Source organism: Furipterus horrens, unplaced genomic scaffold (assembly GCF_987537825.1).
Source record: "Furipterus horrens unplaced genomic scaffold, mFurHor1.1.pri manual_scaffold_5, whole genome shotgun sequence".
In the NCBI taxonomy this organism is placed as follows: Eukaryota; Metazoa; Chordata; class Mammalia; order Chiroptera; family Furipteridae; genus Furipterus; species Furipterus horrens.
Genome location: NW_028327175.1, coordinates 149,838,629 through 149,865,318, shown reverse-complemented (window position 1 = coordinate 149,865,318; position 26,690 = coordinate 149,838,629). Strand labels below are relative to the sequence as shown.

The 26,690-nt window shown below is 38.1% G+C and overlaps 1 protein-coding gene across 2 annotated transcripts in view; it reads left to right on the top strand.

Moving 5' to 3' along the window:
• Positions 1-897: 897 nt before the first annotated feature.
• Positions 898-26,690, top strand: part of IPMK (inositol polyphosphate multikinase) — a 49,994-nt gene continuing 24,201 nt past the window's right edge. For both annotated transcript variants that reach the window (XM_090278048.1, XM_090278047.1), the window contains exons 1-2: positions 898-1,124; positions 18,281-18,366. In XM_090278048.1, the coding sequence (XP_090134174.1) occupies positions 935-1,124; positions 18,281-18,366 (276 nt within the window). In that variant the 5' untranslated portion in view covers positions 898-934. The remainder of the gene's footprint in view (positions 1,125-18,280; positions 18,367-26,690) is intronic.

Genomic DNA, 26,690 nt, shown 5'->3' with positions numbered 1-26,690 from the left:
AAAAAAAAAAAAAAGAATTAAGGTTATCCGCTCTGTTTCAAACATTTTTAAATTTTTTTTTATAAGAGCCGTTTAGGGGCACCAGTTTAGGGAGAGGCTAGGATGAACTTGAATGGTGTTTTGAAGGCGCATATTCTAAGAAGCTGCCTGGTTTTCCTTTGTCGTTTCTGCGTTGTGTGGGAGTTTGAGGCAGTTGATTGCAGTTAAGGAAGGGGTAGCCTCCCAGGCCACCCTTGGCGCTGCAGCTGCCTCCTAACTCTCTTAACACGTGACTGACCTCACAACTAGAAGCCCCACTGTAACGCGCACTGAATGAATGAAAGCACAACAGCTCTGACGTCCGCTAACGCTGGCCGGGGGTGGGGGCGGGTGGGAAGTGAACGACAGAGAACGTGCTCGCCCCAACCAGGTCACGGTCCTTCGCCCCGAGCCCACCCCGCCCCGCCCCAGGGGGTCCCGCCGGGCGGCCCGTGGGCATGCTCAGTAGGCGGCCGCCGCTGCGGGTCGCGCAGTCGGAAGCTCGAGGCGGCGGCTGTGCAGGCAGTGCTGACGCGCGCGCGGCAGCGGCGGGGACTGGAGGACGGTGGGAGGGGGAGGGGCGGGAGTGCGGGAGGTGGGGCTGCCGTCTCCGTCAGGGCCCTAGGGAGCGCCTCGGCTTGGTTCCGTCTCTGGGCTGCGCCGGGGCTCGCAGCCGCGGCGGCCGGGCAGTGGGACGCGGGATCCGTGCTCCGCCGGGAGTTGGGCAGGGCAGCGCCCTCGCCTCCGCGGCGTCATGGGCCCCCTCCCCGGGCCCCAGCGGGCACCAGCCGCGGGAACCCCCGGGCCTCCTCGAGGCCGAGTCTGAGCGACCCCAGGGTTCTCCGGCTCACTCTCCCTCCGCCCTATTTTTTTCCACCCCCTGCCTTCGCCGCCGCTACCGCTTCAGCTCTCGGCTATGGCAACGGAGCCGCCATCCCCCTTCCGGCTCGAGGCGCCTGGCCGCCTAGAAATGCGGATCCCACCGGCGAGCGAGGCCGTTTCCGAAAGCACCCCGAAACCGGCGGGCGGCAGGCTCCGCTTCCTCAACGGCTGCGTGCCCCTCTCGCATCAGGTGGCCGGGCACAAGTACGGGAAGGACAAAGTGGGTAAGTGGGGGTGGCGCGGGGCTCGCCGCACCCCTTTCGGCTCCGCGAATTCCCGGCCGGCGGAGGCAGCCTGGCTCCCACCGGCCGGACGCCCCTCTGGTCCGCACGCGGGCCTCTTCCGCTCTCCCCCAGAGCCTCGCGACCAGTGCATCAGGGTGTCGAAAAGTGGGGCGATTCTAGGGTGTGGGGCGTCAGGCTTGCAGCAGGAGGTGGCAGGGAGAGGAGTGCCTGGTCTCTTCCCCAGGGAGGGAGGGTGTTGATTGGAGACAGCGTTGTTAGTGAAAATAAGGAACTTCATTTTTACTGGACGGGGAAGTAAATTCTCCCCCGAGCACGAGGTTTGTTTATTACAGTGTAGCTATTGCAAAAGAGCTGGAATGAAGTACAGATGATGCTAATCTAGTGCCTCTTTTTCAGTGCTTAGCCTCAGGGGAGGAAAAAACATAGCCCACCCCCCCCACCTCCCTTTATCTGAGAGCTTGTCTGGTCTTATCTGAGATCCCTCCCTGCCTTTTGAGAGGTTTTCCTGATGTCTGGTGGATTTCTTCGGGAGGCGTGGTTCCGGTAGCAGAAACTCGGATTCCTGGTAGGAAACAACACCCTGCTGTTGTACTAGAATGTTACACAGACAGGACATTCAATCATTCTTGACCCATCTTTATAGAAGATTATCGTGGCCTGTGCAATACATTTTTTTTTTTTTTTTTTTTTATGAGCTCACAACGTTTAAAGCACGATACAGGGCCTATCTCAGTTTATTATCTTGGTGATGTACCGTTCTCTTTAGAAACTAAGGCACTTAGCTTACCGCTCTGGTTACCTGGGTCGTGATTCCTTGAGGAGTCTGATGGATGAGTGGGTGAGTAAAACAGATAGATCTGAGACCGGAAAACCACTAGAGACAATTTGGCTTTTGCTGGTAAGATGATTTGAGTTTAGGCTGGTTAGATAGTACGTACTGACATTTTTAGACGAAGTAACTGAAGCCAAGTGTAGTTAAGTGACAAGCCTTAAGTCGCGCAGTTGCCGTGTGTTAGAATCAGGACACCAAGGGTCCTGCTTCAGTGCACCATTCTTCCGCCTTGTATTGTGCTTGAGGATAAGTCAAAGATTTTTGAAAATGGATGAGAGCTTGTTTGAATGTACTGTGTTACTTCCCGAAGAGCAGCATTTCCCACTACTTTGATCTTTACCTCCTTTTGTTGCAAGTGAGGCCTTAATGATGTTGTCATGTAGTTATGTGTGATTCTCCCCACCAAATGGTGAGTCCCTCCAGGTTCCAGACCTGATCTATTATTGCCTGCAGCCTTGTACATGGGGCTCAGTTAAACTCGGGAAGGAGTGGAAGAGTGAAAATTGACCATTCCTTTAGTACACCAGATAAGGAAACACATATTCTCAAGGTGTTTAGCATAATGTAAGAAAACAACGTTCTCAAGATGCTTAGCGTAGACCTTCTTGTGTGTCACTTGAGGAAATGAGAATTTGAGAGTACCTAAGGAATTATTTACTGTTAATAGATTTCTGTGCATACCTATTGATTTACATTGATGAATTGTAGTGATAATATTCCTAATACTATTCTAAGGGTCCATCAAGATTGACTTGTGTATAAAGGAGAAGAGAGGAAAAATCTCAAACACAGAATCAATGATTGTCACTTTAGAGTGTAATTACTGCTTATCAAGTATGTAATAGCCTTTTCAGTGAGTTATCTCTGACTCAACTACAAATGTACCTTGAATGTGACTTAAAACTGCATTGCACAGGCTGAAAGAATTTGTCGCCCATATTACCTAATTAAGGGAGTAGTTTAGATTCTAGAGGAAGGAGTCCTAAATTCATTGCATTCAGTTTATAATAAACTTTAAAAAAAAATTTTTTGTAAGACTAAGGGACTGTGTATCACCAGTGCACAGTGCCTCAAACATACTGTGCTAGCAATTTAATATATATTTGATGAATTTAATTCTCAGTTATTTACATAGTCTTGCTTATATTGTTAGTGAAAGGACACTGAATGATGATAATTTCCCTGTTCATAGAATGGATAACAAGACAGTAATTCAGAGTTCAAGAAGTTATGTCTCTCCAGTATAATAAACCACTTATAGTTCTAAAGTACCTTATGTATTCATAGGTCACAGTTTGGTTTGGCTGTCAAGTGAAATTCTCAGAATAAGCTTTCTTAAAAACATTATGTGGATATTTGTTTTTGTTTTGTTCTTAAAATTTTTTGTTACTATCATTAATCAGGGTTTTTTGATTTAGTATTCATATCTTACCTACTTCCAAAAAGGAGTTGTTGGTATGGACGGAAAAAGGATTCTGGAAAGTAACCTCACAGGGTGATCTGATCATAAATTCCTAACTGGGCAAGTCATGGTAGGCATATAACTTCAGTAAAAGATTTATCTTTGCCTTAAGCAAGCCCTGTTCATTGTTTTTTGCATCTAAGATTAACGTGTCTTTGGAATAACCAATTTCTAGAGAGCACATAATCGTGTTTGCTATCCTGTAATTCAGTTCTGCCCTAGCTTTCTTCCACCTTCAGGTAGTCTTCCTTAATTTCAAATGTGTAGAAGAAACTGCAAACTGCCATTCTGCGGGGCATTTGAGATCTTGCTTCCTGGCAATTGTCCTCAGTTTGGGCTGAAATAAACTTATAAAAATTCCCTACAGATTTGGTTGTTTCTTACATCAACATTACCTTTGTCAGAAATTAAAAAACAGAACCAATAGTATAACAGTACTTGAACAGAAAAATAGATCTTATAATTAAGTGACAAAAATGTTATAGTTCTGATATCGATTGTATTTTATGGTCTTCACTGAAATCATATTTCTAACAATACAAAGCCCCACTCCCCCCTTTTTCAATTGTAAAACTAGTACATGACCATTAAGGAAAAAAACTCAAAGAGTAAAGCGTATAGTAGTGCCCTTCCCCCTGCTTGTTGTCTCCCAAGGGCAATAGCTGGTAACTGTTGGGTGTATCCTTTCAAGCCTTTGTTTCTGGGCACATACATAAACACATAACACAATTCTGATTTTTCTTACAAATATGTATATCAGCAACTTTTTGTTTCCATCTGTATTATATCATGTAGTATATCCATATTTTTGTACTTAGGATATACTTAATTAAAGAAAACTATTGTATGAATGTAATACCATAATTTATTCCTTTAATGTTGGATTTTTAGATTTTTATCAATTTTGCTATTATGTTGTGTATTGAACATTCTTGTTTATTACAGTATACTTTGCACATTGTGTAACTTTTTCTATAGGAATGTTTAAAAGTGTTATTGCTAGCAATTAAATTGCCAGAACTCACCAAAATTAGCATAAAATCCCTTTTGTTTTAATATTTAATATGTACCATTAATTTCTTTCAAAAGTCCTTGAAGATTTAGACAAATAGTTGAAATCTGGTATTTGTATCCCGATCCAATTTAGGCTTTAGAGTGAGGTAATCTATAGGGAAAAGGAATTTAAACTAATAACTGTTTTTGGGGAAAAACCCACAACTTTTTGGTTTACTAGTCTATTTTATTAGCTATCCTCTGAAACTAATTGACTTAAAATAATTTCAGACTTATAGAAAAGTTGTGAGAACAATGCAGAGAACTTAACATCTTTCTGAATTTTTGATTATAAATTTATATTTTTCCTGAACTATTTGAGAATAGGTTGCATGCCCCTTTACACATTAATACTTAAGTGTATATTTCTGTAACCACAGCACATTCATAAAATGTGGGAAATTTAAGAGTGATAAATTTGTAACTGTGAATCTATACTTCATATTCTAATTTAGTCACCTGTTCCAATAATGTATCATACTTGTTTTTCTTGCCACAGGATCTAGTTTAGGGTCATTTATTGCATTTAGTTGTCATGTCTTTTAGAATCCTAATTTGTTTCAGTTCCTCAGCCATTTAAAAAAAAATACATTTATTTCTGCTTGTTATTTACTGCACCACCCCCACTTTACAAAATTGTGTTATTTGTATTACTTTTTTAAAAAAGATTTCATTTATTTTTTAGAGAGAGGCAAAGGAAGAGAAAAAGAGAGGGAGAGAAACATCAACGTGTGGTTGCCTCTTGCGTGCCCCCAACTGTGGACTTGGCCTGCAACCCAGGCATGTGCCCTGACTGGGAATTGAACCTGTGACCCTTTCATTTGCAGGCTGGCACTCAATCCACTGAGCCACACCAGCCAGGGCTGGTGCCTCAGCCTTTCTTTGTCTCCTACAGCCTTGTCATTTTTGAAGAATACATGCTAGTTATTTTATGAGATGTTTTTTAATTTGGAATTCTGATGGGTTCTTATGATGAAATTCAGGTAATAAATTTTTGGTTGGAAAGTTATACAACTGTGTCCCTACTTAAGGTGTCACATCTGGAGGCGCACAATGTTTGTGTGCCCATTATCAATTTTGTTTATCTGGCCCAAGTGAGGTTGGGCTTCTCCAATATATAGTTAATATTTTCCCCCCTGCAACTATTAAGCATCTGAGGGGAGACATTTTAATTTTAAGATTATACAGATATCTGGATCCTCATTATACTTCATCCCTAGATTTGGCATCTATTGATGATTCTTGCCCAAGATCGTCTTTACTCTGATAGTTGAAAAGTTATGATTTTCTTACAATTCTACCACTCTTCCTATTTTAACAATCAGCATTATGTTAGAAGAAATAGCCTCCCCTTTACAATATTCCCTCACTTATCGCAGGTATTATGTCCTAGACTCCCCTGCCATAGGTGAAAATCTGCGAAGTAGGAACCTTACATTTATTTTAGTATTTATATATTTTTTAAGGCTCTATAAACCCTTCCCACACACTTATAAACCGTTCCCAGTCCCTTATTAACCTTTCCCACTCCCTTATTTACCTTTTCCACACTTTTATAGACACTACTTATGTCCTTAAACATATTCCACACTCTTAAACCTACATAACTTTAACAACAAATATATACAGTACTGCAAAATCCCACGATATAGCGAAAAATCCGTGATAAATAATTAAATATAGTATTTTTTAAAATCCTGTGGTACAGTGACGCCGTGATAAGTGAACTGCGATATAGAGAGGGACTACTGTACTCCTATGGATGTATGGCCTTATATGTGATCAATTTGGACTCATGGATTCTTACTTTATAAAGTGTTGTAACCTATTAGAACTTATTTATTTTACTGTTCAAATTGTTCCAGATTTGGTCAGTGGCACTTCCTTTCTGTCTCAAGTTATTTTAGACTCATCTCTTCCCAACTCTAGAACAAACCAGTTCTCCAAAGGTTCTAGTTCATTTTGGGTGGGAAATGGTATTTAGAAATCAAGATCTGGGTGCTAGGTGTGCTCAGTGCCATTGGATTGTCATTGCTTCTAGATCTTTGCATGGCTGTAACTAAAAAGTATGTGTAATATTTTAAAGTTATAATTTCATACTGATATTTTCAATTTTATTCTAACTCCAGAGATCTTTCTGTTCTGATTCTAAATTTGTATTTTCCATCTATCTCAGTAAGAACCCTGGCTCTCAGCAGTGTTAACATATATATATTTCTTGCTCAATCCTTTAATTTTTAGAGATTCTAAACCATACTGCTGCAGAAAACAAACCAAGATAAGGAATTCAAGATGAGATTCCTTTACACTGAGGGTTTGTGGTTGCAAGTTCTTAAAAAGTTATTTGGATAAGGGCTTTTGGGGGGGTATTTTTACCCCTGTTCTCTGACAATATTCTTATGAAGTACAGTTGGAGTCATTGGTTTCTGTTTAAAATTAGTTCCCTTCCTTCATTTTTATTTAGCTAGATATTTTTGACTGCCTATAAAGAAGTCAAACTTTACAGAAAGGTATACCAGAAGTGGCACAACATTCCCTACCACTTATACACCTTCCCTTAGCATCCCTTGTAGGTAACCAGTGTTATTGTTTTTTTGAGTTTTCAGTTCTGTTTCAGAAAGCAGTGTGCTATATATACTGTTTTGTGTTTTGCTTTTTAAACTAACACTATGTCCTAGAAGTCAGTAATGGCAGTTCATGGGGAGCTTTGCCATCTTTTGTACAACTTAGTTGTACTCCATTATTCATATATACCCCGTTTTTTCAGTCAGTTCTCTGGATTTGCTTTTGGACTTCTGTTTATTTTCACTGGTTTATTTGCTTATCCTAGCAATAATACCTCACAGTTTTAATTCATGTTGATTTAAAATAAGTCTTGATGTACTGAAGAGTAAGCATTACACTTTGTTTTTCAAGATTGTCTTGAATTTTTCTGGCCCTTTGCATTTCCATATAGATTTTAAATCAACATGTCATTTTTCTCAAGAAACATGATAAGATTTTGTATCTGTTTTGAATCTATATATTGCTTTGGTGAAAATTAATTTTTTAATAATACTTAGTCTTCCAATACTTGAATGTGGTATATATATCTCCATTTATTTAAGCCTTCTTTAATTTCTCTTACTCATAGTTTTCAGTGTAGAGGTCTTATATAGTATTCGTTAGATTTTCCCTACTGGGAATTGTACTGCTTTTTTAAAGAAGGTTTTTTTGTTTTTGTTTGTGGAAAAATTTCAGACTTACAGAATTGTTGCAGAAATAGTACAATGAATGTACTATTTATCTGGATTTACCTATTACTAATATTTTGCCTTAAAATAAGCCTTAAAACACTTAGTTTATCATTCTCTGTGGTATATGATAATGGTTTTGCAGAACCATTTAAGACTAAATTATAAGCATCATGATTCCTTTCCTCTAAATTATTAAGTATTTATCTCCTAAAATTAAGAATGTTTTCTTAATCATGGTAAAATGATCAAATTCAGAATATTTAACATTTTGGCTTTTGCCATTATACTATAATATATATTAAATATTTTATTTATTTATTTGTAGAGACAGGGGAAGGGAGGGAGAAAGAGGAAGAGAAATATAGATTGGCCGCTTCCTGCATGCCCCCAACTGGGGTCCTGGCCCACAACCCAGGCATGTGTCCTGACTGGGAATTGAACCAGCCACTTTTTGCTTTGTGGGCTGATGCCTATCTAACTGTGCCACACCAGCCAGGGCTACAACATCTTTTTATAGCAATTTTTCCCCATCCCTGACTACACACTGCATGTAGTTGTTATGACTCCTTAGTTGCCTATCTTTTGGAGCAATTTTTCATCTTTATTTTCCATAACCATGAATAGTTGAAGAATATAATAAGCATATGGGTTTTTAGAATATCCCTTAAGATGACTGGATTCAGATGCATGCATTTTTTGGTAAAATACTATATTAGTTATGTTGTGTTCTTGGAGCATCATATAAGACACAGAATATCAGTTACATTACTGGTGATGTAACTTTGATTTCCTGGTTAAGTGATGTCTGCCAGATTTTCCACTGTAAAGTCATCTTTTTTCCTATTGTGATTGAGTAATTTAGAGGAGTATTTTCAGACTGTTAAATATACTGTTTCTTGTCAAAGTTTTCACTCAGTGTTAAAAGCATTCATTGACAATATTTGACCATTTCACTTATTGCCATGGTAGTTGCAAAATGGTATTATTCAAACTGTCATTCCTGTTACATTTGTTACTTGGTATTCTCCTTTAAGGAATAGTTTTCCTTCTCTCTTTTTCTCTCTCCTATTTCTTTCTTTGATTCATTCATTTGTTCATTCATTCATTCCTAAGTTTGACTAATGGAATTTTCAAACTTCCATATATGGATCTTAGCCATTATAGTTGCTGCTTATTCTGATACTTATGTTGTCCCAGATTTGGGCAGTGGGGGCTTTATCAAGCTGGCTCCTGTGTCTTCTAAACATTTCCCATTTTTTTCTTTTAAAGCATTTTCTCACTTTCTGCAATAAAAAGATGTTCAATGTTCATCTTATACTTTCCCTGTCCCAGCCCTGGAATGAGCCATTTATTTCTTCAAGAACTTGGTTCTTTTAGGGGGGAAATGGTGTTTAAAAATCAAGATCCGAACACTAGATATGCTATTACTTTTTGCATGCGGTTTCTGTTTGTCCTCTCAACAGATTGGACTAAGAAATACATAATTCTATATTCTTAAAAATTTGGGCTTATACTTACAATTTAAGCTAACACCATAGGGTTCTTTGCTTCTCCTATATCTGTTTTTGTATCTCCCTTTTTTCTCACTGAGAACCCTGTCTCCTTAAAACATCAATGTATTTACTCATTTTGAAATACTTAAAAGAACCTTGCATTCCTGGAATAAAGTCCACATGGTTGTGTTAAATAACTCTATATATATATATATATATATTGCTGGATTAGGTTTACTAGTGTTAAATATTTCTGTGACTGTAGTCATTTGAGATAATGGTCTGTAATTTTCTTTTAAGCCTTTGTTCGGGTATTTAAAAATCAAGAATATTCTGGCTTCATAAAATGTGAATGTGGGGGAACTTCTGGTCAAGATGGAGGTGTACGTAAACACACTTTGCCTCCTCACACAACCACAAAAAGAATTACAACTAGACCTCAGAACAAATAAAACCCAGAACTGTCAGGAAATTAAGCTATATGGAAGTCTGACAACCAAGGATTTAAAGAAGCCACATTCATCCAGACAGGTGCCTTTTCTACAATAGGCCATGATACTAGGACAGGGAGTCAAACCAGCTCTACTTAGTACACAGAAACAAACACAGGAAGGCTGCCAAATTGAGGAAGCAAAGAAATATGGCCCAGATGAAAGAACAGAACAGAACCCTAAAAAAAGAACTAAATGAAACTGAGATAACTAACCTATCAGATGCAACAAAATAAAAAAGACTCAGGAAGAAATGAAGATTAAGCAAAGTGACATAAAGAAAAATCTACACGGAGGGGATGAAGTCAAGAATCAAATCAATAGTTTAGAACTTAAGGAAGAAATCAGTATTTAAACAGAACAGAGAGAAAGAAAAAGAATTTTTTAAAAACTGAGGATAGTATAAGGAGCCTCTGGGAAATCTCCAAACGCACCAATATCCGAATCATAGGGATGCCAGAAGGAGAAGACGAAGAGCAAGAAATTGAAAACTTAGTTGAAAAAATAGTGAAGGAAAACTTTCCTAATTTGGCGAAGGAAATAGACATACAAGTCTAGAAAGTATAGAGTCCCAAACAAACTACACCAAGAAAGGACCACACCAAGACACATCATAATTAAAATCCCAAAGGTTAAAGATAAAGAGATAATCTTAAAAGCAGCAGGAGGAAAGCAGAGAATTACCTATAAAGGAGTTCCCATAAGACTGTCAGCTGATTTCTCAAAAGAAACTGCAGGCAAGAAGGGACTGGCAAGAACATTCAATGTGATGAAAAGCAAGGACCTACAACCAAGATTACTCTATCCAGCAAAGCTATCATTTAGAATGGAAGGGCAGATAAAGTGCTTCCCAGACAAGGTAAAGCTAGAGGAGTTTATCATCATGAAGCCAGTATTACATGAAATGTTAAAAGGACTTACTTAAGAAAAAGAAGAAAATCAAAACTATGAACATTAAAATGGCAACAAACTCACCAATATCAACAACTGAATCCAAAAAACAAACTAAAGAAACACCCAGAACAGAAACAGAATCATAGATTTGGAGATCATTTGGAGGGTTATAAACTGGGAGGGAGAATGGAGGAAATGGTGCAGGGATTAAGAAGCATAATTGGTTGGTACAAAATAGACAGGGGCATGTTAAGAATACCATAGGATATGGAGAAGCCAAAGAACTTCTATGCACAACCCATGGACGTGAACTAAGGGGGGGAATTGCTGGAAGGAATGGAGGTACCGGGCAAAGGGGGACTAAAAGGGTAAAATTGGGCCAACTGTAGTAGCATAATCAATAAAATATATTTTAAAAATGTGTGGGGAAATGTTTTCTCCTCTTGTTTTCTGAATAAATTTGTTAAGATTGTTTTTTTTTTCCTGCAAATATTTGATAGAATTTATTAGTGAAACATTTCAGCCTATGTTTGCCTCAGGGTTTTTAAAATTATGAATCAATATTTTTTGTAGACATAGGACAATTCAGATTATTTGTTTCTTTTTGTATTTTAATAATTAGTGTCAAATGGAATTTATTTTACCTAAGTTGTCAGATTTATTAGTGTGATGTTCATAATTCTTATGCTTTTAATGTCTGTAGGATTTATACCGATATCTCATTTTACATTTATTCCTAAAAATGGTAATTTATTAAATTACCATTCTTGATATATTTACCTAGAGGTTCATCAGAGAATCTTTTAGTTTCATTGACATTTCTCTGCCCATTCTTATTTCATCGATTTTTTAATTTTTTTTTCAGCTTATTTGGGCTTAATGTGTTCGTTTTTTGGCATCTAGTTTGGAACCTTCTTTTTACTTTTATAATACAAGTACTTAAAACAACACATTCTCCTCAAAGTACTAGTGGTACTTTAGCTGCAATCCACAAATTTTGATATGTTGAGTTATCATCATTAGCTGAAAATATTTTCTAATTTTCCTTCTGAATGTTTTCCATGGATTAAACAGAAGTAGGCTTAACTTCCATCTATTTGATATTCCCCCAAATATCTTACTGTTACTTCCATTATGGTCAGAAAATATTCTGTGTGATTTTAATTCTTTTTGATTTTAGTCTTGCTTTTTATGTTTCACTACATGGTTGCTCAGTCTTGGTAGATGTTCTATTTGTACAGGAAAAATCATATAATTTGTTGGATATACCATTCTGTGTCAGTTGTTTGATACTCTTGTTCAAGTTTTATATATCGTTACTAATATTCTATATAGTTGTTTATCAGTTATGGAGAGTAATTGTGGATTTGTCTAGCTTTTCAGTCCTCTCAGTTTTTGTTTCATGTATTTGGAAACTGTTATAGGTACACACATTTAGGATCATTTTCTCTTAATGAATTGACCTTCTTAACATGAAATGTTCCTCTTTACATATAACATTCTTGAAGTCTGGTGTGATATTAATATAGTCTGATATATGAGATTAACATAACTTTCTTATGAATAGTACTTGCTAGTATAGCTTTCTTTCCCCTTTTATTTTTAACCCATCTGTGTCTTTATATGTAAAATATCTAGGAGGGATTATATTTTTCTTTTCCTATTTTATTTGGGATTCTCTGAGCTTCTTGGCTCTGTATTTTAATGTTTTTCATTAACTTTAGAACATCTCAACCATTGTCTTAAGTATTTCCTCAAACCCTTTATTTAATTAAAACTTTTTCAGTATTTTTTAATAACTTGTTTACATAATTTAGATTTTAGAGAATATTTAATCATTTTTGCATTTATGTATTTTCCTATGTCATGTATTTAATAATAAAAGCAGTGTATGTTTATTACAGAAATTTCTGGAAAAAGTTACCAAAAATATAAGTAAAACCTAACCAGAATGTTCCATCCACAGATAGAGATTTTAAAATGCATTTATTCTTCATATTTGTAATCCTATTTAATTAATACACAAGTTTTTTTAAGTGTATTTTGTTGATTATGTTGTTATAGTAGTCCCGATTTTCCTCCCCCTTTGCTCCCCTCTGTCCAGTATCCCCCTTCCCTCCCGCAGTCCCAACCCCTTAGTTCATGTCCATGTGTCGTACATAAGTCTTTGGCATCACCCTTTTCTATGTTATTCTTAACTCCTCCCTGTCTATTTTGTTAATCCCTGCACCATTTCCCCATTTCTCCCCCTTCCCCCACCCAGCTGATAACCCTCCAAATCATCCCCATACCTATGATTCTGTTCCTATTCTGGTTTGCTTAGCTGGATTTTGTTTTTACTTTTTTAGATTCAGTTGTTGTTAGTTGTGAGTTTGTTGTCATTTTAAGGTTCATAATTTTGATCTTATATTTCTTAAAAACGTCCCTTTGACATTTCATATAATAATGACTTGGGGATGATGAGCTCCTTTAGCTTTACCCTGTCTGGGAAGCGCTTTATCTACCCTTCCACTCTAAATGATAGCTTTGCTGGATAGAGTAGTCTTGGTTGTAGGTCCTTGCTTTTCATCACTTTGAATACTTCTTGCCAGTTCCTTCTTGCCTGCAAAGTTTCTTTTGAGAAATCAACTGATAGTCTTATAGGTACCCCTTTGTAGGTAACTTCTTTTCTCTTGCTGCTTTTAAGATTCTCTCTTTATCTTGAACATTTGGCATTTTAATTATGATGTGTCTTAGTATGGTCCATTTTGGGTCTAACTTGTTTGGGACTGTGTGCTTCCTGGTCTTGTATGTCTATTTCCTTTGCCAAATTTGGGGAGTTTTCCTTCATTATTTTCTCATATAAGTTTTCAATTTCTTGCTCTTCCTCTTCTCTTTCTAGCACCCCTATGGTTTGGATGTTGGCACATTTAAAGTTGTCCCAGAGGTTCTTAAGCCTCTCCTCACTTTTTTTCAATTCTTGTTTCCTCATTCTGTACTGGTTGACCTGTTTTTTTCTTCCTTACGTTCCAAATCATTGATTTGAACCCCAGTTTCCATCCCTTCACCATTGGTTTTGTGTGTATTTTTCTTTGTTTCATTTAGCATAGCCTTCACTTCTTCCCTTATGCATTTGCCATACTTAAGGATATCCATCAAGTCTGTGAGCATCTGTATCACCAGTATTTTGTACTCTGCGTCTGTTAGGTTGGCTATCTCCTTGTCACTTAGTTCTCCCACTGGAACCTTGATCCGTTCTCTCTTTTGGGCCATACTTCGCTGTCTCCTTATCTTGACAGGTTCCTGTGTTTGTTTGCGTCTGTGTTTTTGGTAGAGCTGTTGCTCCTGTTACGTTTCAGGGGCGGAGCCTTAGGTATTCGTCAGTAGAGGGCTACCCGTTTCACCACGTTGTGGTGCTGTGTGTGGGGGAGGGGTTCGAGAGGGAACAATTCTGCCTGCTCAGCTCTCTCCCCTTTTCCAGGCACCTCTCCCACTTCCGTATGGGACTGGTGCCTCTCTAGCTGTTGTCCTGGCCATTGTCCCCTAGAGTGGGTCGGTCTGCAGAAGTTCTAGGACCGTGGGTGCCCTTTAAACAAGCGGACTCTACTGAGAGACTGGCAGTTTCTTCCTCCGCTCCAACCCCCACTGGTTTGCACAATCAAAAGCAATGAGACTTTATTTTCCCCGGCTCTGGGACCTTGAGCTGGGCAGTCTGGTCTGGTGCTGGGAGTGCTCCCCAGGTGTCCCTCCTGACTTTTTAAAACATGTGACTGCACTTTCCAGCAGCCTGCTGCTGCCACCACCACACTGCATCCTCTCTGCCCCGGGTCTGCCTCTCCTACCTGTCTGGATGAGTATTTCTTCTTTATATTTTTGTTTGTGGGACTTCCATGCAGCTCGGTTTTCTGGAACTGTGGTTGTCTCTAGTTTTGAGGTAGTTGTGTTCCTTCTTAGTTGTGGAGGGAGACGCAGCGTGTCTGTCTATGCCTCCATCTTAGCCAGAAGCCACACAAGTTTTTTATTGTGGCAAAAAACAACAAAATTTACCATTCTAACCATTAAATTCTTTTTTATCTTTATTTTTATTGTTGCCATTCTAACCATTTTTAAGTTGCACATTTTTGTGCAATATATTTCTAGAACTCTTTTCATCTTACAAAACTGAAACTATAATCATTGTACAACAAATCTCTTTCCACCTTGTCCTCCCAGCCCCTGGAAACAGCATTGTAATTGCTGTTCCTAAGTGTGTTTGTACTTCTGTGTTTGGCTTGTTTCACTTAGCATATGTCCTCAAGGTTCATCCTGTTGTAACATATAAAATAATTTTCTTCTTTAAGGCTGAATAATATTCTAGTAAATTATATACCACTTAAAAGAATTCATTTCATCTATTGGTGGACATATAGATTGCTTCCACCTCTTGGCTATTATGAATAGTGGCTGCAAAGAACAGGGGTGTAACTCTTTGGGGGGGGGGGGTTTCAAATGATAGTTTTCTCAGACTGTTGCTCCACAGATCTTGGATGCTTGCTTAGGACTTTTTCCACTCTTTTTTTTCCTCATTGTGTTTCAATTTGGGTAATTGTTGTTGACTTGATACCAAATTCACTGATTACTACCTCTGCTATTTTGTTTACTGGTGAGCCCATAGAAAGCATTTTTTGACTCTGTTACCTTGTTTTTTATTTCTAATAGCCCATTTGACTCTCAAATTTTCTGTCTGCTGTAATTCCCCATCTTTTCATGCATTTTATTTTACCTTTTCTGTTATAACCTTTAAAATATTAATCATGCTTATTTTAAACTCCGGTAATTATAATATCAGTGTCATGTCAAACTATTCTATCCATTGCATTATCTCTTGACAGTGACTTTTTTCCCCTTGCTTTTTTATATGTCTTGTAAGTTTTAATTAAATTCTGGACATGATGTATAGGATGAAGCAACTTACCCCAAAACAGTATTTTTGCGTGAAATTAATAGGCCTCTCTGCTAGGCTGTTAATATTGGTGATTGAACCAATGTAGTCAGGAGTAGAGCCAAGTTTGAATTTTGTTATTGTTGTGGTTACCTTCTGTTATGGTCTGAATGTTGTGTCCCTTAAAATTCATATGTTAAAAAAAACAACAGCCCCAAGTATGATTGTATTTGGAGATAAGGCCTTTGTGGAGGTAATTAAGATTAATGAGGTCACAAGTTTGGGACATGATCCAATAGGATTAGTGTTCTTATAAAAAGAGATGTGACAGATGTGATGATGTTCTCGCCCTGTCCCTCTCCTGCTGTTCTCTCCCTCCCCCACTCCCTCCTTCACTCATTTCCTTCCTCCCCTCACAATGTGAGGACAAAGTAAGAAGGCTACAAGCTAGAAAGACAGCTGTCACCAAATTGGCTGGCACCTTGATCTGGGACTTGTAGCTTCTAGAACTGTGAGAAAATAAGTATTTGTTGTTTAAGCCACATGTCTATGGAATTTTGTTATGGAAGCCCGAGCAGACTGATAAGCCTGTAGTGCACCATGGGCTTGGAGTTTCTCTGTTGTAATCTTATGTTTAGAATGAGGCTGATTTGCCAGCGGGCTTTTTTTCAATATTCCTGTTTAATGCTTTGCTTAAGAATTTCTGCTTCTTTCTTGAAATACCTCATCTATTCAGCATTTATATCCATTTTTTTCGATTATTTTTTACGTTTATAATTGTTTTAACATCCTTGTTTGCTAATTAAAATTACTTGATCAAAGAAAATTACTTGATTGTCAGCTTCTATGTTCGTCAGTTGACTTTTCTCTAGATTATGCATCATATTTTGTTGATTTTTTTGGATATGTCTTATTTTTTATTGGAGTTTTTACATTTAATTTAAAGAACAGTGGGGAATGAACTGTATTATTTTTTGTTTTGTTCCACAGAGAGTATAAGTTCTTTCTTAGGGTAACAGGCTGATAAATCATATTCCTTCTAGAATTTAGTTAAGCTGTTGCTGGGCTGAAGTCTTACTCAATATATCTGTTACTGGCTCAGTTTCCAAGATGCTTTTTTTTAAACAGTTTTTCATCTGGGAGGAATTTGTCTGCAGTTTAAGTAAGACACTGTTCATTTACTTTTGGATCCTGGAATTCATTTCACAAGGAGAATGCCTGGTTACCACATTCTCTTCCATGGCTACTTTTTCTGAAAAGTTAGGTGGGGTGTGTTGCAGAGTGAATAGTGCGGGAAAATTGCTGGATCACGCAGTCTGTTAGGACTGTTGTCTCTAATCCATCCTGCCACCCCATATTGAGCTGATTTTTGCTTGCCTGATAAAATGTGTTTGTTTAATGGCAGGTGCGCCTGTATGTAAACTAGGTGCCTGCGCCAAGGTAGAGAAGCTGCCATGGTTCTCTCCTTATCTATGAATTCTCCATGTTCCCCACCTTTTAGAATTAAGTTCATCAAGGTTTCTTTTCATCTACCACTCTCCTGTAGCCCATAGAAATTATCTTTTACCGTGGGCGTAGAATTTTTCTTCACTAATTTTTAGTTATACTAGACTACTTCTTGAAGTCTCCCAATCCTTTGACTGCTTACTAACCAACCTTATCCATATGGATTAATATTTACCTATCCTAAACCTAGGTGTTAAAACAAATAAGTTGATGATTATATTCTTAAATTGAGACTCTGCTTCTGTTGATTAAATTCTCCATTTTTGTCGTGATTAAAAATTTCTCACACTTCAAAAGTAGGGAGGTGGAGGAGTATAAATGGTGATTTAAGGAGACTTGACTTGGGTGATGAATACAAATACAGTGTACAGATGATGTGTTGTGGAATTGTGCACCTGAAGCCTGTAATTTTATTAGCCAGTGTCACCTCAATAAGTTCAATTTAAAAAAGGAAGGAAAACAAATTCAGACACTTGTCAACAGCATAGAAACTTAAGTGGCATATTTTATCAAAGTTGAATATAGATTTATTTGAGCCTTATCGTGTTATAACTAGCGTGATTTTGTGAAAACACAATATATGAAAATTTAAGATTTTAACATAAAATTGGGAATGCATCTTTATGGTATAGGGACAAGGCCATTCCTAGTACGTCCATAATGACTTCAGGAAAAGGCTCCTTATTTGAGTGGTCAGATTACACAAAAGTGCCCCTTCCTGCTTCAGATTTGATGCCCCCACTTTTCCCATTGGCTAGGCGCCCTCATTCTGTCTCTACAACTGTACACAGTGCAACTCAATCAGGAAGAACGTTTATTTGATTTCTTACAACAGATAAAAGAAACATAAGAAACTACAAGTAGAAGATTCATATAAGACTACTGTTAACATTTTTCTGTCTTTATAAAAGTGAGATCAATTTTTGCTACTTTTAACTTGCTTCTTGTTTAACTATAACATCTCTTGAAAAGTATTACTTAAGAATTTCTATAAAAATTTATGCATTTATTAGAAAGTCTGAGTGGCTATAAGGGAAATAATTGGAGACAATAAAACCAAGCTATTTCGAATTTGTGTTCTGGTGCTTTGCATATAATAAGCACTGAACATGTTGATTGAATGTTAAAATTTCTGAAATAAGTAAGAGGAAACTCTTAAATTTATGAGAGTGGTTTACCTGTAACTTCAGGAACAAATCTAAATCTATCCTAGGATGCAAGAAACACTATTATTAAAGCATTAACAAATACCCAATTTTCATTCTTAGGTATTTTGCAACATCCAGATGGCACAGTTTTGAAACAGCTACAGCCACCTCCAAGGGGTCCAAGAGAGCTAGAATTCTATAATATGGTAAGTGAGGTAAGGTTTGTTCTGTTGTATTCAAAGTGTTTCTCAGTTTTCTGGTGGGGCAGACATAATATCTAATTAAACATATGACATGACTAGGGACACTTTTTAGTACATTCACAATATTTTGCGATCATTACAAAAGATTTTCATTTGAAAGATTTTCTTTGAAAGAAAACCCTGTTACTCTGAAGGCATGATGCCCTCTGGTTTGTCAGTCTTCCCAGTCCCTGTCACCCACCCATCTGCTTATGTGACAATATGTGACCTTTTGTGTCTAGCTTCTTTATAGTGTAATTTTTTAAGCTACATCTGCATTGTAATATACATTTATAGTTTGTTCCTTTTTATGGCCGAGTACTATTCCATTATACTTACATACCACACTTTGTTTATCCATTCATCCATTAATGACCTTTGTGTTGTTCCCAGGTTTTGTCTTTTGTAAGTAGAGCTGCTTTGAACATTCACGTACAAGTATTTGAGTACTTTTTTCCAATTTTGGGGGGTATATATCTAGGACTGGAATTGGCAGGTCCTGCAGTAATTCTGTATTGCAGTAATTTATTATCTTTTTGAGGGACTGCCAAAGTGTTTCCCAAACTGGTTGTACCATTTCATATTTCTACCAGCAATGTAAGAGGGTTACAATTTCTCTACATCTTCGTCAACACTTGTTAGTTTTTTGTTTTGTGTTTTTTTCCCTTAATGGCCATCCGAGTGAGTGTATTTCTCTAATGGCTAATGATGTGGGACATCTTTTCATGTACTTACTGACCATATGTAAATCTTCTCTGGAGTAATGTCTGTTTGGATCCTTTGTTCATTTCTTCATTGGGTTGTCTTTTATTTAGTTGTAGGAGTTCTGTACATATTCTAGATACAAGTCCCTTATCAGTTTTATGAGTTGCAGATATTTTTGCCATTCTTTGGGTTGTCTCTTCACTTTTTTCATATGTTTTTCAAAGCAGAAATGTTTTTAAATATTGAAGCTCAGTGTATCTGTTATTTCTTTTGTTGCTTGTGCTTTGATGTCATATCTAAAGTTATAAATATGCTTATGTTTTCATCTAAATTTTATGACTTGAGCTCTGAAGTTTAGGTACAAGTAAAAAAATACAAGCTAAAGTAAAAATACAAGTACTGTTATAAATGCTTTACCAATATTAACTCATTTAAGCCTCACAACTACCCATGGGCTAGATACTGGTATTTTCCTCATTTTATACATGTGCACACTAAGGCATAATTAATTTAAATAATTTGATCATGATCATGCGAAAGTAAATGGTAATCTCAGGATGAACACAGAAAATCTAGCTCTAGAATATATGCTTGTAACTGCTGCATACTGCCTCTTTTTCGAAGAAAGTATTTTATATTTACTCTGTAAAAGTCTTATACATAATTTGTTGGATTAATTCTAGGTACCTTATATTTGGTTTCAATTATAAACAGTATTTTTTAAATTAAGTTTTCCAATAATTGCTAAAATATAAGAATGAAATAGATATTTGTCTAGTGTCCTTATGTCTAGTAATCTTGCTGAACTATTTTTAACTTGTATTTATCTGAAACTCTAACAATTTTGATAATTCTTGATATAAACAATTATATCTTTTGTGATTGGAAGTTTTGTTTGTCCCTTTTGAATCCATATACTTCTTCAAGGACTTCCAGTTCAGGGCTCTGTAGAAGCTATAATGGGGGTATCCTCCTCTCGTATAACAAAAGTGCTTTTAACTTTTCCGTGTTAAAGTATGCCTCTCTGTAAGGTTTTGGTAGATACTTCTCACTAGGTTAAGGAAATTGCCTTTTGTTTGAGTCAAGGTTCTCTTAAGAAACAAATGATGTACTTTGTCAATTTAGTAAAGGGGTTGTTGACAAAGGCGTCACCAGAGTTTAAGGTCACCAGAAAGAGAGAATGCTATACAATCCCTAGGCCTGTAAGGGCAAAGAGAGGGAGTGGTTACTGGAACTCAAGGAAGGTAACTTTATGAGAAGATATGGATTGATAAAGAGGGAACTAGAGAACTAAATAGCCTGACTTCAACTCTTCTACCCTCCACTCTCTTGCACCAGTAAGAGACAATGACAAGAGGGCAAGGTGGCCTTGATTCAGGTCAGCTTCTTGGGTAGAATATTGTGGAGGTGGAAAAGAGAAGACATACAGCATCCTTTATATATTCATTTCAGGTAACAATTTAAAATATGTCTAGGTATTGAAAGTATTTCAGCTACCTTTTTTATACCTGTTGAAATGATGGTACGTGTTTCCTCCTTTATTAATGTCATAAGTGCCATTATAGATAATCTAATGTTATATCACCTTTCATTTTTGGAATAAAACCAGTGAGGATATATCTTTATTTTTAATAATATGCATTATTAAATTTTGTTTGCTAGTGTTTTATTTCAAATTTTGTATAGCTGTGCTTCATAAATGAGATTAAACTGTTGTCCTTGTTTGGTTTTTATATTCAGTTTCTTTTAGCTTCATAAATGAGTTGAGCATTTCTTATTCTATTATGTAAGAATTTTGTTTCTTAAAGGCTTGATAGAACTTACCTATAAATTCATCAGAGCCTTTTGCCTATTCCTGTCTCTCTTTATTCCTTTTGTTCTTTCCATCCTTCTTTTTCCCTTTCATTCTTTTCTCTGTTCCTAGAAAGGGATATATTTTTAACCAGCGATTCAGTTTCTTAAATGTCCTGATTTTTTTGTTGTTGTTTTTAATGTGATAGTAAAAACATAGTTAATTAGATTTTTATACAAAGTTTCCCAGTTGATAAAGTTTTTTATAGTATTTTTAAAAATATCTGCTGTATCTAGTTGTGATTCTTTTTATTCCTCATATTGTTTATTTGCTTCCTCTCTTTCTCCCAATCAGCTTGGCCACCAGCTTTGTTGCAATGTGGTGGTATGGGAAGGGAGAAGATGCCAGGGTTTTTTTCTTCTTTATTTTATTTTATTTTTTTTTTAAAGTATATTTTATTGATTATGTTGTTACAGTAGTTCCAATTTTTTCCCCTTTACTCCCCTCCACCCAGTATCTCCCTCCCCCAGCATCCCCCACCAAGTCCATACCCATGGTTCGTAAAAAATAACTATCCCTCCCTCTCAGATATTAAGACCCTTTGTAATCTTGTAAAGGACAATGGGCGAAGGTCTCAAGCTCCTCTAGCTGCTTCAAGCTGGACATGGTCGTCGTCCTACCTACCCTTGGGTCCAGAAATCCCTAATAACAGTGGGGGTGTGGAGGGGAGGGTGGCCTTCCCACATGGGGAAGGATTGTGCAGACTCCAGGTCAGTTGGCTGTCTCCGGACAACGGCGTGCTTGGTTTAGCAGGCTGGCATCCTTGTTGTGTTCTGGGGGCAACAGATTTGGCAAAAAGGGTTAAAAAGCATCATTCAATCCATAACTACTAGGTGGCAAAAGGCAGGGATTAATTTTTCAATGTTCCACATTAGGAGAAAAAAAAAAAAAAAAAAAAAAAAAAAAAAAGGGCTTCTTTGGAGGAAGGTGTGCTAGGCACATCTCTCCTGTCCAAAACCCTTTTGCCCATTTTATTTAGTTTGGGCTGAGGGAAATAGTTTATGTTTCCCCCCTCTCAGACCTCTGGGCCCTTTCTGTCCAAGCCATTAGGATAGAAAAGAGAATTCAGTTTTAAAGTGAAGCCCACAGACCACCCCATTCTTCACCAACTCAGCCATTTAGTTCAGCCAAACTGTTGAGTCTCCGGAGGCAGCGCTGCAGAGAGGATTAAGTGAGGCTTATGCGTACAGACAATCACTCAGGTAATGCGGTCATAGGCTTATGCCCTTTGAAAACAGAAAACACATGTTAATTTATGTAACATAACCAACAAAAAAGTCTCTAAATCTGTAAGACTGTCTTATTGGGAAGACATACAGTTGCAAGGCACTTGACCTTCTACTTGCCTGCAACTTGAATCTCTTTGGTGATATCACAGATATGGTTTAATTTTCAAGTGAAACCTTTTTTTAAATGAGAAGAAACTTTTAAGACGGTTAGCTGCCCTACTTTACAGTCTGCCACTGATCATTGTGATTTTCCTTGAATACTGATTTTTCTCCTTAAGATTACTCTCCTTGTCTTTAAAGGGACTACATTAAGTCCATTTTTAATTTATCCTGTTCATTTGCATAAGCATAACAAGAGCAGCAAATGATCACTTATGATCTTTAGTTCTGTTTTGCTGGAACTTACCCAAGGAACATTTAGGGTGGCCCTCAGTCTGCTCTTCAGTGCACAGAAGCTGGGCCACATACCTGGCATTCATCCTTGCCTGTACACACCTGTCCTTTCCAAGTCTTTCTGGTTTTCCATTGTGCCTTAAGGTCCCTTCTAGCCATCTTTCAGGAAAACAACCTTCGTTCCTTCCCTGGAGAGATTGCTGTGGACCGCACAACCAACCATGGCAGCAGGCCTTTTATTTCGCGGGCTTTTATTACCTTTGAAAGTCATTCCCAGTTCCTTAGGGCTTTTTGGTAACAACATGAGCCCAAGCATGTCTCCTTTAGGCTTGACATTCCAGTCAAAGGCTTGTTCAGAAAAAGGAACCTCTATTAACAACTGGTCTTATTAGGTCCATGCAAAGAAACTTAAGTCATTACTTACTTGTTTAGAATGCCAAACTCTGGAGAGATCAAATAGGGAGAAAAATATACAACGTGAAGGAAAATCTTTGTCCTAATATTCACCGAACTGGCATTTCCATTCTTCATATTTTCATTTTCCCCCACTAAAAAAAATTTTTTTGTTTGTTTTTCCATTACAGTTGTCTCACTTTTATTTTTTTTTTTCCCCTCTTGCTTCCCTGTATCCTGCCCCTCCTTTCCCCCACATTCAGTCCCCACTCAGTTGCTCATGTCTGTGGGTCATTTATACATGTTCTTTGATTTTACACTTCCCCTTCTTACCCCCTTTTCTCCCTCCCCCCTCCCCCCTTGTTACTGTTAGTCTACTCCTTGTTTACATACCTCTGGTTCAATTTTGCTCATTTGTTTGTGTTGTTCATTAGTTTCCTGTAATAGGTGACAGCATAACGTATTTTTCTTTCGTTGCCTGGCTTATTTCGCTAAGCATAATTCTCTCTAGTTCCATCCATGTTGTTGCAAATGGTAGAAGTTCCTTCTTTCTTTCTGCTACATAGTTTTCTTGAATTTGTTAAGGCTTGTTTTGTGTCCTACCATGTGGTCTATCTTTGAAAATGTTCCATGTGCACTTGAGAAGTATGTATATTTTGCTTCTTTGGGGTGAAAACTTCTATATATATCGACTAAGTCCATTTGATCTAGAGTGTTGTTCAGTGCCTCCATATCTTTGGTGTTTCTTTGCTTCGAAGATCTGTCCATTGTTGACAATGGGGTGTTAAAGTCCCCTACTATGAGTGTGTTGTTGTCTATATCTTTCTTGGAGTCTTTCAAAAGTTTCCTTACATATTTGGGTGCTCCTAAGTTTGGTGCATATATATTTATAAGGGTTATATCTTCTTGATGGATTTTTCCCTTAAGTATTATGAAATGCCCTTCTTTGTCTCTTTTTATGGACTTTGCTGTGAAATCTGTTTTGTCTGATATAAGTATTGCTACCCCAGCTTTTTTTTCATGTCCATTTGCTTGGAATACATTTTTCCATCCCTTTACTTTCAGTCTGTGTAGATCTTTTGTTCTAAGGTGGGTCTCTTGTAGACAGCATATATGTGGGTCATTCTTTCTAATCCATTCAGCTACCCTATGTCTTTTAATTGGAGCGTTTAATCCATTTACATTTAAGGTTATTACCGATAAGTACTTATTCATTGTCATTTTTCCCCTTTGTACTCGTGTTCTTCTCTGTCTCTCTCTGTTTCTTTATCTTCTTAGAGCAGACCTTTTAGCATCTCTTGCATTGCTGGTTTGGTGGAGATGTATTCTTTTAGCCTTCTTTTGTCTTGGAAGCTCCTTATTTCACCCTCCATTTTGAATGAGAGCTTTGCTGGGTATAGTATTCTAGGTTGTAGGCCTTTGTTTTTCATTGCTTGGAATACTTTTTGCCATTCCCTTCTGGCTTGTAGTGTTTCTGCTGAGAAATCTGATGATAGCCTTATTGGAGTACCCTTGTATGTTATTAGTTGTTTCTCTCTTGCTGCTTTTAGGATTCTCTCTTTGTCTTTGAATGTTGCCATTTTAATTATGATGTGTCTTGAGGTGGGCCTGTTGGGGTTCATCTTCATTGGGACCCTCTGTGCTTCCTGGACTTGCGTGACTCTTTCTCTCGTCATGTTAGGAAAGTTTTCTGTCATTAGTTTTTCAAAGAGGTTTTCTATCCCTTCCTCTTCTTCTTCTCCTTCTGGAATTCCTATGATACGGATATTATTACGTTTCATGTTGTCCTGCAGCTGTCTTAGAACCTCTTCAGTCTTGTTCAGTCTTTTTTCATTTTGTTGCATTGTCTGGGAGTTTTTGTGTAGGTTGTCCTCCAGCTCGCTGATCCGATCTTCTGCTTCCTCTAGCCTGCTTTTAATTCCTTCTACTGTGTTCTTCAATTCAGAGATCGTATTTTTCATTTCCTCCTGGCTCTTATTGATAGCTTCTATGTCCTTTTTCATGCTCACGTAATTTTCTGTGAGTTCCTTGTAGTTTTTCTGGAGTTCTTTGAAGTTTCCGCTGAGCTCATTCAGCTTCTCCATAATCCATGTTTTGAATTCCATATCTGATAGTTCGCTCCCCTCTATTTCATTTAGCACTCTTTTTGGGGATTCTACCTTTCCTTTTGATGGGAGGTTGTTTCTCTGTCTCCCCATTTTTTTGACTCCTATTGTTTGTTGGTGCTTTTTGGAATGATCTGCACTTCCTGGATCTGCCTCTGGTGGCGTCAGATCCTGTACCAGTCTGGCCCTAGGCAGCCTGTTGGAGACTTCCAGGGATCTACTGCTGTTGTCTGTCTTCTTTGATTGTTAATCTATTCAATCTGTGATTAGCTGTCAGGCTTAAGGACTGTGGGTGTGGCAGCTTAATTCCTGTGGGCAGGGCTTTTGCTTCCCCTCAGGCTGACGCCACTTGGAGGGGAATGGTCTACCCGCAGTACTGGGGATGAGTCAGCACTGGGACCCAGTCAGCTGCTCCTCCAGTTCTCCCCTCAAAGCCACCGTGCCAAATTCTCCCCAAGTGTCTCCAGTCCTCTCTGCCTTCCCTCTGCTTGAGCCCAGGGTAAGTGGTGGCCAAAATATTTTCGTATGTGATCCACTTAAGAGCTCTTTTTCTCCTGCTGTTTCTCTCCGGCTAGCAAGAAAGCCTGTGGCTTTTCGCTTTTCACAGCTGATACTATTTTACTTTCCACTCTGTCGCTGTAGGCTGGGAAGCCCAGCTGGGGGTTTAGACCCTGCCCTTCTCAGGGGGAATCCCCGGCTGCTGAGCTGTTTCTCAGTCCCTTCAGCAGCCACCCGTGTGAGCCCAGCCAGCCCTTCCGCGTCTCCGCACTCCCTACCGGTCACGTTGTGATGTAGCGGCCTTTTCTGTCTCTCCGTGGTTATAAGACTTCTTTCCAGCTAGTGTTCCGTTGGTTATTCCAGATGATTTCTCCAAAATTAAGTTGTAAATCCAGACTGGTCCTGGGAGGAGGTTAGTGTAGCTTCCACTTACTCTTCCGCCATCTTGGATCTCCTTTCTTCTTTAATTTAAAGATTTTATTTATTTGTTTTTAGAGAGGGGCAAAAAGAGGGAGAAAGAGCGGGAGAGAAACATCAATGTGTGGTGGCCTCTTGCAAACCCCCAGCTGGGGACCTGGACCACAACCCAGGCATGTGCCCTGACTGGGAATCAAACCAGTGATCCTTTGGTTCGCAGGCTGGCGCTCAATCCACTGAGCTACACTGGCCAGGACAAGGTTTTTTGTTTTTGTTTTTTTTTAATCCTCACCAGAAGATGTGTTTTTTTGTTTTTTAAATTGATTTTAGAGAGAGAGGAAGAAAGGGGAGAGAGAGAAAAACATCGATTGGTTGCCTCCCTGTGGATCAAACTCACAACCTTTTAGTATATGGGGATGACACTCCAAACCACTGAACTACCTGGCCAGGGTGGATGCCAAGATTTTTAACTATTCAGTATTTAGACTTTTATGTGATCTCCCTGTTTCAGTATAGCTGTCCTCATCTCTGCCTGGACCTGAAGTTCAGAGACCCTTTGCTTTAAGTCTTAAGTGTGGACCTCTGTGAAAGCCAAATACAGCTGCTCAGCTTAACATTTGGTATTCTCTTTATTTTAGATGCCTAGGAATGTCCTTTTCTTTCCTTGAGAGCTCAGTTGTGCATTTAAAAAATATT